The 12,901-nt window shown below is 51.1% G+C and overlaps 1 protein-coding gene across 1 annotated transcript; it reads left to right on the top strand.

Moving 5' to 3' along the window:
* Nucleotides 1–101: 101 nt before the first annotated feature.
* On the top strand, nucleotides 102–9,509 carry LOC100905584 (uncharacterized). The gene is made up of 6 exons (XM_003745287.2): nucleotides 102–207; nucleotides 321–2,977; nucleotides 3,115–3,515; nucleotides 6,187–6,421; nucleotides 6,544–6,673; nucleotides 6,859–9,509. The coding sequence occupies exons 2-6, from the start codon at nucleotides 599–601 to the stop codon at nucleotides 9,507–9,509; spliced, it is 5,796 nt and encodes a 1,931-aa protein (XP_003745335.2). The 5' UTR covers nucleotides 102–207; nucleotides 321–598.
* Nucleotides 9,510–12,901: the final 3,392 nt, after the last annotated feature.

Below are 12,901 nucleotides of genomic sequence, written 5' to 3'. Positions count from 1 at the left end.
GATTGATGCTCTAGATACGCTTGGCGCCATTTTCCTCTCAAAGAGGACATCGTCTTTAGCTGACTTCTTCTCCGCAGGTGCTATGCAACGCGGCCTCCCCGAATGTTCCGTCTTTGTTCAGACACCTGCGTGTCGCTGACGTGACGAACGTTGAATTTAAAAATTGTTCCGTCCCGCAAGGAAGATTACGGTACTCGAAACTGCTCGGTGAGAATCATCAATGATCATTCGATGAGAGTATGAATGGGGATTCCGAATCGGGACAGCAAATCATCATTCATTATCTTCTGAATTTAAATCCAATCGACCCGATATTCCAGAGGGAAACCGGGCCAGCGTCAGCTACTTCGAGCTGAATCAGCCCCACGGCTTGCCGGACGGCGTCCTAGCCGGAAAACTGTTCGACGCGATTGCGCCTTCGATTGTTGAGCTGCACATCACTCGTTCTAGCGCCGGGGCCACGCCTATCGTTTCATTAGACGCCGATTTTTTCGGCAATTTCACTTCGTTGAAAGTTCTGCGACTCGTCTCGAATGCTCTCACCACTCTACCGCCTTCGTCTTCAACCCTCACGAAGCTGCTGCACTTGGATCTGTCCATGAACCGGATACAAGAGGTGACTTCATCGATGTTCACCGGACTCCAATCCCTGACGAAGCTCACGCTCAGCAAGAACCCGATCTTGAATTTCCAAGCGAAACCTTTCGTCTCGTTGAAACGACTGTCGACGCTCGAGCTCAATGCAATAAACGTGACCGAGGTGGGCGACGACATCTTTGACGGGCTGGAATCCTTGAACTACCTCAAAATGGAATGGTGGTTCAATATAAGGCGTCTGCCCGAGAACATTTTCGGCAGGACACCGGCTCTGGTGGTTCTCATGATGGGCGAAGCTTTGAACTTGGAGGGATTACCGGACGGGATCTTCGCTGGACTCCCGAATCTCAACACAACGAGTCTTCGGTCGTGCAATTTAGCGGTGCTCCCGCCGAAACTCTTCGCTGCGACCTCGAAATCACTGAAAATCGTGGATCTGTCTAATAATCGACTAAAAGATTTGCCATCCGAGCTCTTCTCGGAGAACACGAAAGTTGAAAAACTCACCCTCGCGGGAAATCAGCTCGAGAAGCTTAGCGACGAGTTCAAGATGCTCTACGTGCTCAGAGAACTCAATTTGATGAACAACAACATAACTAAAATAGGCGAGGACGTCTTCGAACATCAGATCAATCTGCAGATACTGAATCTCGCCGCAAATAAGATCAAGGAAATCGACGCTAAGGCTCTGTATCACCTGAAGAGATTGGAGAGCCTGTACCTTCAAGATAATCTTCTCGAATCCTTCGGCAGTACGATCCCGACGTTCAGCAACGGGAGCCCGATTCGGGAGATCGTTCTGGCTCGGAATCGTTTGACTTCGTTTCCGAGGATCCAGTATCAGAGTCTGCCGAAGTTGGCGATGATGGATCTCGACGGCAACTTGATCACTTTCTTCGCCGTGCCGCAGTTCATGAGTCAGTCGACGAAAGTTTTCGTGAGGAAAAATCGGATAGATTTCGTCAGCGTCGACCTGGCTAAGAACTTTCCGAAAATCGACCCCAAATACAATACGGCCGTAGGAGACCACGAGTTCTATCTCGATGGGAACCCCTTCAAATGCGATTGTAACATCTATGGCATGGTACGCTACATCCGTAAAGAAATGAGACGAGAAGTCGCTGAATTCGTCAATGCCGACGAGTACAAATGCGCCGGGAATGACGAGGCCCTCTTGAAGCTTCGACTGGACATGCTTTCGTGCAAATCGACTGAATCCTGCCCATCGGGATGCGATTGTTCTCTGCTCGCTTTCGACTCATCGCTGCACGTTTCGTGCAAGAACATGGGACTGACCAATGTCCCGGATCTCCCCGTAAACGTGACGCATCTCGATTTCGATGGGAATCTCCTCACAAAATTCCCGGAGGAGCTGAAGACTTACAAAAAACTCCGGGAAATCGTCCTGGACGACAACAACATCACGAATGTCGATGCTGTATTCGCGGGCAAAACCCCGCTATCCCTCGAGACGTTGTCTCTCGCAGGGAACCGGCTGGAAAGGCTCCGGTCCCCAGCAAGGAACACGACTTTCCGAATAAGTCTCAGTCGGAATCCGTGGATCTGTGACTGCTCGGCCGTCGACTTCAAACACTTCATCCAATCAAACGTGGCAAATATTCCCGATTTCTCGCAGATCCAGTGCGGGAAGCCATTCCTTGTGAACGGGACTAAGATTTCGTTGATCAACGAAATTCGTGACGAGACTTTCTGTCCCCCGGACACGTCGGCGTACCGCGCGACGATAATCGCGATCTCGATAGCGTTCCTCGTCGCCTTGGTCTTGATCGCGTTGTACTACAAGAACCGGCAGCTGATTATCGCATACGTGTATATCCACTTCTACAACATTTTCATCTGTTTCTTTAACGAAGGCGACCTCGACGAGGACAAGAAGTTCGATGCGTTCATTTCTTATTCCACCAACGACCGAGATATCGCGATGGCCATACTCCGAGAACTGGAGAAACCTCAGGGCGATGAGAGCGGCGAGAACCTATTCAAGTTGTGCATCCATGAAAGAGATTGGCTACCGGGCTACAACATTTCGTGGAACATCGTCAACTCGGTACAGAACTCGAAGCGGACCATCCTCATACTGTCACAGGATTTCCTAAAATCGTTGTGGTTCGAAGTAGAGTTCCGCACGGCCTACGTGCAGATGATGGAGGATCGAATCAATCGTTTGATTGTCGTCATAAAGGACGAACTCCCTCCGAAGGACACCCTGGATTCTGATCTCCGCTATCTTCTCAGCACAAAGACCTATCTTGAATGGGGTGAGAAATGGTTCTGGGAAAAACTGAAGTACGCAATGCCGCACAACGGTAACCTCAGCGGACCGATCAAGAATAAGCTGAAGCCGTCCGAGCTGCATAAGGTAAGGCTGGATGCTCGAATCTCTCATCATAAGATCTCGATGGTCCCCTTGGGCGAGAACTCCCAGAGCGAAGGAAATGATTCAAAGCCTCATCCTCATTCTCTTCCAAATCTTATTCACCTCAACTGTCTTTCCAGGTTCTACCGATGAACGTCATCCTCAACAAGAACAACATTCCGAGCAGCGAAACGGTCGTTCGGGTGGAAGAATCGATCGAGAGTGCGCGCGAGAAACGCAGCAGTCCCGATGATTCGACATACGGTAGCATGAGCGATTCGTTGCGCGATTCGAACCTCCAGAGCAATAGAGGAGGTGTCAAAGGCAATGAAGGGCATGTGAATCGAGGCTACGAGCCGGTTAGCACCGAGAACATCCACGCTATAAGCTCGCAACCCGACCCACAACCGAATGAGCCGAAGCCTGTGCCTCGAGCGAGCCGCAAGAAAGAAGCCCCGAAACCGAACGTAGGAAAGTCTACCGAAAGTGCAGACCAAGAGTGTGTCGCTGCCCCCGGCGAGAAAAAACCTCCTCCGGTCAAGTCAGCCAGAGTTCGTCCGGGCTCTGTGCCCCAGGCCCAATAGTCAAGTACGCAGCTCTCGTCAGGAACGTCAGGATACAAAAAAATTCTCTCGAAGAAGAGCAATGAATCTCCGAGTTCGGTTGAGGATTGACGGGTGATTCGATCGTGTGGGTCCGATTCCTTCGACGCGGTTCGCGCTCTCATACACTCACAGTAGCCATGTGTAAATATAATAGGAATGTCTGTGAATACCTGAATAGGAACAAACTTCAGTAGTCATTTGAGAGGAGAACTGGCATTGAGCGAAATTGAACAAGAGGGAAGTTCGCGCGCGAGGAACGCGCCTTCAGCCTCTCCGCGGGAGACTGGCCCAGGTAGCGTCTTGAGGCTGCTTCCAAATGCCTCAACTCACTCGAGCACCCGGGCGGGAGTCATATTTATCATCGAGAGAGACTCCCGTGATGTGTTCTGTAAATAGATATGTAAATAAAGAACTACTTTCATACGTTTGTCGGACCCGGAATTTTTTGACCGAGGGAGAGAAGGCCTGTGGTGCCGAAGATCGTCCGTTTGTCGTTCGGAGGTCGTTTCACTAAGAATTCGCGAGACTTTGGCGTAATTCTCATGATGATTGAAACCATACTGCATCATTTAAATCACAAACATCCGATGGGAACAGGCAGCCATCATCTTCACGTCGGTATAAACAGAATTAGCTGCATAAACGGAGACCGTGTGGTCTACCGATAGCTTCTGCTAGACTATAGCGGCGCGGCGCGCCGAAACCGAACTGTGGTCCACCTCGCTCTCGGCAAGCTCTCCGGTCAGACAAGAGAGCACCAAGTGGTAATCCTCTACTGATAGTGCTCGCCAGTCGCGAAGGATCTCAATAGGGAAGGACAGTGAGAGCAGACAGCTGCCGCGTGGGAACTATAATGGGAAAATCGAACTGCCGCCCGTCGATAAATCCATTATCCGCGGTGGAAATGAAGCAGTGCTGTGCTCACCGCGAAAAATCGCGCGATTCGAACTTTCGTTCTTGTGTTGTGGACTCTGGCGATCGCCCTTGCATATGATCGAAGTTCGAACGGGGCACGGACGGGAACCTCATGGAAATATGGGAGCTCATACGGTGAGGTGCGTCTCAGATTAAAAAAAAGTCGACTGACGGGGTCGGAATATCGCGGGATCGGAGACCGATAGGTTTTCCGGGGTTAGACTCGTCGGGCTCCGATTCCTAAAGCTCTCCCACATTCGAGGGAATAGAAATAAATAGGCAAGCCATGAGGTCGCGGCGTCGATGTAGAGCTGGTAAGCCTGGTCATACAGAGCGGCCTCCGCAATTCTATCTAAGTTGAGATCATCCGCAGATGAACAGTGTCGCTTCTAATTATCTAAATTCGAAGGGCTTGTGTGATTTCACAAGGAGCGATTTCCATTGTTTTTGCGTTCTAACTCTGCACGAATTCCGTGAATCCGTCGATTGATGTAGGTACGTGCTTTTCGGACGCCTTTTTTTTAATTTGGCTTGATCCGGCCGAAGGCATGGCTTATTTCTCATTCGAGATCTTCAACATTTGAGAGCATCCGAAGATCCTTCAGCGAGCGCATTTCCGAGGCAGCTCACTGAAGCTCAGGTGGCCCACATCGTTCCCCGGCTTGGGGATGCATTCGGGAAGCTTTTTTCCCTAAATGAAATCCCATGAGTATGAAGTTCTCCCAGCTTCTCCCATAATGTGAGTTGTATCGAGATTCCCGGAAATAGACATCATGGGGCTTCGATTCCTACAAATCCACTTTTGGAAACCGAATTCAAGAGGCTTATCGGACCATCCCTGTCAGTGCTGGGAGACTTCGCCGCGCTTGTGAGGGAGTCTTTCCAAGCAATCCTCGAGCATCGTCCGATTCCGATCGTAATCACCGAATCATCATTCTCGGATCGCTCTCACTAAGATGTTACGTTCGCATGTCACAACCCGATGCCTCTACTCTGGCGTGTACGACGTGACATCGAAGAGGGCCGCTGCCCGACCGTCCGTACGCCGAATGCCCTGTTGTCGCTGAGCTCCGATCGAAATGTGATCGTGCTCAGATTAGGAACCATCGAAGGATCGAGGATGCAGGCCTTGGCTGCTTGAGGGGGTGCGTCCAATGTTCCAATGTCGACAAAAGCTCGACGCTCTCCACCGAACCCATGCCCGAGTCCTATTCCGAAGACTCTGTTGAGATTTGTCGTTGAGAACTGAAGCTTAGGCAAGAGCAAGACACGGTTCCTCTGCTTCTCGGTAAAGAATGTGGAAACGGAGCTTCTATTAGATTCCTTTTATAAGCTTGGTGGCGGGGAGATTCGAGAATCTAGAATATTCCAACAGACTCCTCTAGAATTTTTCTTCGTCCATGTGGACCCCCTTGCAGAGGACAGCTCGCTCTCGTAGTCGTCGCGCTGACTGCTTCCGCCTTTTCCGTAAGTGTACCTTGCGTCCGCAACGTGGAGTTCAAGTTCGACCGATTCACTTGCTGTAGAGAGGAAATGTGAGTTGAGCAGCGAGGTGTCACAAGATTGCGTCCACTTTCTTGATTTCGCCATCTCGGTAATTTTTCGACTTGGATCATCATATAGATCGGATGGGATCACTCGAAGGATCCATCGAACGAGAATCTCTATCTGGAGAGTGATTGATATTTCTAGAGCCGACTACGCGGGTTTCACGCTGATATGCAACATGCGAGAGAGCATCACCGACCGAATTTCGCAGTGGGAAAGGATTGCGAGTGATCATACGGAGATTCAGTCGACTTCCGAAGACATTTCCAGCCCGCTTGATTTGAGTGATCCAGCAAGGTATGATGATATCAACTTCGGGCCGCAGACCTACGGATTCGTCATTGAATATCGTCAGTTCAAGAAGATACAAATCATGTCAGTAAGTGTTCTCATTGATGCTTCGCTGAATGAGCCGAAAATGGCTAATGTGACTTCCGAAGCAAGAAAGGCCTCTCAGCAGCTTGCGTGATTCATCCCTGACACAGTCTCTTCCCCCAACAGATAGATTGCCGGACAGCGACACCCAACTTGCCGTTCTTGCTGCGGCATATTCGAGTCGAGAGGGTCACGACAGTGAGTTATAGCTCCTGCGAGTTTCCCGGAGGGAATTTGACGTTCCGGGAGATTTTCGGTACGTTTGGAGCCATGGAAGGATATCGTGTCGGAATACGAATACACACATCGAATACATCAAAATCTGCTCAGGTGGCCGAGCTTGCATGAGAGATGACACATATATTGAAAGGATGTGGAGGGTCACTTCTCTGGGAACGATTAATGCCGAGGACTCCCTGGAATTCGACTTCCTTTTTACAGACGGGAACCGAGTCGCCGTGAGGAAGCTCTCGCTCCTTGACCCCGTGAATTGCACGAACTGCCTTCTTCATCGTCCTCTGTTCGACGGCTTTGCCGCGGAAATCGATGAGTTCTACGTCAACAGCCAGGACCGAAGCATCAGAATGAGCGACGACTTCTTCGAGGACTTCCGGTCGCTACGAAACCTCCAATTCCGCGGTCGAGCTACGGCGTTGCCTTCATCGATCGGGAAGCTTTCCCAGCTCTCGCGTCTCGACATCTCAAGCAACTGCATGAGAGAAGTTCCGTCGAATATCTTCACGGGTCTCACCTCATTGACAACCTTGAGCATCATGTCGTTCCCGGCTGAGAAGTTTTCCCCCCGTCCCTTCGCCCGACTCAAGAAGCTCGAGCAACTCAAGCTGGGTGGGATGCGGATCGAAGACTTAGCCGACGATATATTTTACGGACTCGACAGGCTCTCACGGCTCGAAATCAGCGACTGGAATCTCCGGAGTCTCCCTGCGACTGTGTTTGCGAACACTCCCAAACTGAAATGGATTGAGTTCGCCTTCCTGCCTGATCTCAAAACCCTTCCAGAAGGTCTTTTCCGGAGCCTCGAGCGATTGGGAACGATCTTGATAAGTGACTGCGGTATCGAAAAGCTGCCCATCAACCTGCTGCCCGTAACTGGACTGCAGATCCTGAGCATCACGAGAACTCATCTTCGAGATATTAAAGCCGGGTTCTTCCCGTTAGGTTTCGAACTTCAAGCCCTTACATTGGCAGACAATGAGCTACAAAATGTTGAATCCGCTCTGAAAAATCTTCGCGGCTTGATAGCCCTAAGCCTTACGGGGAACAGGTTGACGAGAATCTCAGCAAACTTCTTCGACAACCTGTTCGATCTGATGTCCGTGGATCTCAGCTATAATCACATATCGAGTGTCGATCTCCAGGCTTTCATTAGACTCGGCGATCTACAAGGGCTCTATCTGAATAATAATTTTATTCGGCGTCTCGAGGCGATGGAGCCAGTTTTTCCGGAGTTCAGCCAACTCCGAGAGATCAACCTATCGAGCAACTTACTCACTACAGCCCCAAGACTGCAGCTCGAGATTCTGCAAAATCTCAACGAGCTGAACTTGGCTAACAATTCAATCACGTCTTACGAGCTGCCGACTTTCATGAGCAGACGAACACAGGTGAATCTCGAAGGAAATAAGATTGGACTCATCTCGATGAAAAACATCGCGAAGCACTTTCCCAATCAAATCGGAACGCACGAGTATAGAATCGCCGACAACCCGATCAAGTGCACCGGCGAGAATTTCGAATTCCTCAGCTATATCAAATTCGCCAACGAGAAACGGAAAGACCGTTTCACAGACGTCCCAAGCTGCTTCTGCGCGGGGTCGAACGAAAGTGTACTCGACGTTCGCCTGGAGGAACTCTTCATCGACTACCAAGATTGTCCGGAGGTCTGCAAATGTTACTTCTTCCCTCTAGACGGTTCTATCAAAGCTGATTGCGGCAACCGAGGCCTGACAGAAATCCCGAGACTTCCGTCAAATCTGACTCATCTGGCTTTCAATGACAACGCGCTGGTGACCTTTCCCGAGGAACTATCGAAATATCGAGCCCTCAAGGTGGTCAACCTAGACGGTAACCGGATCCGATCCATCGAATTCATGCTCAGATACGCTCCTAAAGGCCTCGAAATGCTCTCCTTGCGGCGGAATGATCTACGCAGATGGCAGCCCGACCGCGAGAAGCTTCTGGATTTCAACTTGGACCTCTCTGAAAATCCGTGGATTTGCGACTGCGCGACGAAGAACTTCAAGGATTTCCTGCTGGAAAACTTCAAACGGATCGAGAACTACCGAGAGATCAGATGCGAGAAACCTATAAAGGTCAACGGGGAGCCCGAGTTCATCCTGAGCAAAATTCTTCCACGAGATCTCTGCCCTGTTGAAAAAACGACCTTCATTATTCTCGGTCTAGCTTCCGGCCTCGTGCTCTGCACCTGCTTCACGTTACTCGCGCTATACTACAAACATAGGAATTTGGTCGTCGCTTTCACCTACATTCACTTCCACAAAGTGTTCGTCTGCTTCTTCAACGAAGAAGATCTCGACGAAGATAAAAATTTCGATGCCTTCCTCTCCTTCTCCGCGAAGGACCGGGATGTCGCAATGGAAATCTTCCAACGCCTCGAGCTCGATGCGGCAGACAACGAGACTATTGCTGAGCCCTTCAAATTGTGCATTCACGAGCGGGACTTCATGCCTGGTCAGACGATCACGTGGAATATCCTCCACGCGGTAAGGAGTTCTCGACGGACCATTCTGATACTCTCTAAGGAGTTCCTCGAGTCCACGTGGTTTAAAATCGAGTTCCAAGCCACCCACGATCAAATGCTCGATGACCACATCGACCGTCTCATAGTCGTCATCAAGGGGCAGCTCCCACCCTTCGAGAGTCTGCATGAAAATCTCCGGGCCGTCCTGAAAACTAAGACCTATCTTGTTTGGGGAGAGCGATGGTTCTGGAAGAAATTATTGTTTGCTATGCCGCACAAGAATCGCCGGACCGGGAGGAACAGGGCGGGAGTACCCTCACCAGCGCTTGTCGGGAGCAACGAGAGCGTGGCGTCGGATACCCCTGTCTGAGACTGGATGCGTCGAAGTGGGCTCCGCCGTGTCCCGCCGTGATTATATGAAGAGGGATCTGATATCTGAAGCTCGACTTGGGCCTACTGAATACAGCCGTAGACGCGAACCTCCCCACAGATAAGCTGCCGTGATCGCAAGCAGCTTGAGACTCGTGTGAGAGGAGGCTTCAGTAGAGACGCCTTCGTCTTCAAGAAGAAGGTCTAGCTACGAGAGAGGAGTTCCCTCGCTCAGAACTCCGGTCGTCTTCATCGTTTTCCTTTTGAAAACGACTCGTCACTATTGTTCAGACCTCCTGAGAGATCCGAATGCCGAGAGTAGTGAAATGGGGACCGAATCGCATGATGCGACACGGATGTCTGTCAATACACGGATGTCAGTGATCGTACGCTCGAATCTCTGGTGCTCTAAAACCTCCCCGTGTGATCCGGGAGCCGCTCGTAAAAAATATATATATATGTATATTGAGGAGGAGTCGGGACGAATTCTAGATAGATGTCAGAAGATAAATGACAAGCTTAGGAACGCGATGATCCATGTTCGGAGCTGCCTTCTTTGAGTTATAGCCAAGATGCACTTTGGGTCCCGTCGGTCTTTTACGCACACTTAGCGAGAGCAGACCATGCTGGACAGTGAGATGTTTTCTGTCTTGTAGAGCAATGAAGTGCCATCCACTTACTTCATCTATTTCTCACATCCCAGTTCCATTAGATAGATAGACTGAGGGCTCGCGACAGACCGGAAAGAATGATCGTGACTTAAACTACTCGAAGCACAAGACCAATAATAATCAGCTCCGGAGTGCTCATAGAGACAGACCAATTGTTCCGACGCGGGCTCGAGAGTCTCAAGCTGCTCCGGCTCTCCGGAGAAGATCGTATCCTAGGAATCAACAACGCCTGCGCAGGCATACCATGGCGATCCCAAGCGGGGGAGAATCAGTGCCTATCTGATTCAGAGCACGCAGCAGACTCGTGAGCTCTGACCGGATGTTCCCAGAGTATTTCGCCGCCTTCGCCGCGTGGAGCCGGGAAGATTTCGCCAGAACTCAGTCGTCGCAAGCGAAGATCACCCTCCCTGCTCTCCCCTCACGGCTCATCGAGCCGCCCGGTCGATACTGTGGCTCCCCTACTTCACGGAGCACTCCAACGGCCCATAGCTAGTCTTATTCGACCCTCGCTCCACCCCGTCCGAAATTCTAGTTCGTTATAGTGCGCGGAGTCACTTTCACTGCCTTGCACACAGCTACACCTACGCGATTGCAGAATCCGGCCTCGCAACCCAACCCTGCGCATGGGAGGCCCATCCTCGAGTCCTGCTACGCGTCCTCGGGTTTTCCAACAAAGACTTCGCTTGCACATTGCATTGTCTCGCACCCGTTCTCTGGGTCGCTCCACCTTCTCGTGAGCTCGACCATGCAGAAAATACACTCTCATCGAGTACCACAGCTCAACCAGGATGGCCAATTTTTTTTCCAAAAACGGTGCGGCGGACTGTGATCCGTGCCAGTGAGATCAGATGATGCCTACTCTATCAAACGAGTTTCGAAATTCGAAAGCAGTGCGGCGTTTACCGCTCCTTTTCTCGGCTGGGCGCCCTTGTGTTTTAGAAGTCGAGACGCACCTGGCTGTATGGAAATGCTTCTTGGCCAGAGACACCAATCTGTCTTTTTCGGCAGCACATCCCGCTTGAAACTGCGACGCGCAGTAGCTGCACAAAAATGTTGATCTCGGCGTAGTCGATGAGGGTAACACACCGCGTGCTCTCATCAAGCCCTTTTCGTCAACAGCAATCCCCGAATATTGGACGAAACCTCAGCGATTCTCGTGCAAGATTTTCCAGCACAATTTCCCTCTTCCATGGGGATGGGCCAGGAGCTTCCTGAAGGCTTCTGGAGAACATCGCTGTTCCCGGGGACGCTCGTGTGCTGAAGCTCGAGAACTCTATAGCTTCCCTGTTTCGTTTGAGCTCAATCTAGAAATTAATCTCTCGGACATGAGAGTATACCGCAAGGGCTGGCAGAAGAAGCATGGTTTCGGATGCGGCGGCGTCCGTTGCACCGCAGCGATTGTTTCGTCTCGGAGAAAGCGGAGTCCAGAAAGGTCCGAGTCATTGCCCTCCATAGAGCCTACCCTTGTTCTTCGAATCGAGGTACGGAGTGATCCGAGATTAGAGAAGGTGTCGTTCCTTCCGTCTTCAGCAGCACTGAAAGAGTCGTGGCGATGAAGAATGATGTGAAAACGGAATTCGTGTAGGGTCATCTGAGACCCTGGTTCACGGAGTTACTCCATTCACCTCGCAATAAGGGCCGCGGGAAGTCTGCTGATGATGACAGTTCCGCTTACGACCGGAGTACACTTCGCAAGCGCCGGCGCCGGGTTGGGTACTTTTGTGACAACGAAACCGCAGCATTCATCGCATATGAGCTCGAGCAAGCTGTGATGGACTCCGAACCCCCTGCGGAAAGCTAGCTTCGACTACCTGAGTCTTCTAACCTACGCACGAGGATATGGAGCATTCACGCTCTGAGCGGTAGACCTTGGGGGATTTCGATTCGCTCTCTGGTACCTTCGGGAGCCACTTCCCCGCGGCTATGTAGCCAAGTACGTCGGCGCCGGCATCTCAATTTGTCGCATCAGTATCAACCAAACGCTCCACGATGCCGTCATCGCAAAATCGTATGCCTCCGCCTCTGTTTAGAAGTATTGGGTCGACCGGGAGATTAACCCGCCGACTCCGCGAGCGGAGCGGGCGAGCGCTCATGTTCTTCCTCGAATTCCTCTCCGAACCTCATGAGTCTCACGCGGGGTTTGTCTCCGGTCGAAAGCTGAAGCTCTTCAGCAGATGACATACCATGCGCGGGAGCGGCCTCCGGTTGGCGATGGGTCCCACAGATGAAGGAGCCCGCCGGTATCCTCTTTTAGCGCACCGCGATCTCAATGGAGGCTCCGACTGGAAACGGAAACATTAGAGTCACGAGCGATTCTTTTCATACATTCCGCTGGCCGGAATCGCCCATCAAGTCGCGAGCGTTCAGATGGTAGGTACATTATGGCGATGATGAGTGATTCCGCCTCACCGGAGCGAACCAAACCAGGTCGGGAAACGAAATAGGTCGGTGATTGGAGAGGGTTGATGTTGGGTCTGTGTTGGGTTATCGCATCTGTTTCCCTTTTCTTCCACTCTGATCGTCGCGATTCCTACTCCAAGGGTAGTCAGTCGTATTGATTGTCATCGAGGCGAATCTGATCGGAATGATGCTGACAGGAATCCTTATGATGATTTCTCCATTCGGATTCCAGTGGTCTCTGGTACCTGAGTCGAAACGAGCCTGATCGTACTAGAATTGTGTCCTGCGAGGATTCGGCACTAATGATGGCTTGAGAGGCTTG

This window comes from Galendromus occidentalis, unplaced genomic scaffold (genome assembly GCF_000255335.2).
Source record: "Galendromus occidentalis unplaced genomic scaffold, Mocc_1.1 scf7180000077480, whole genome shotgun sequence".
In the NCBI taxonomy this organism is placed as follows: Eukaryota; Metazoa; Arthropoda; class Arachnida; order Mesostigmata; family Phytoseiidae; genus Galendromus; species Galendromus occidentalis.
This window is presented reverse-complemented; position numbering and strand designations above follow the sequence as displayed.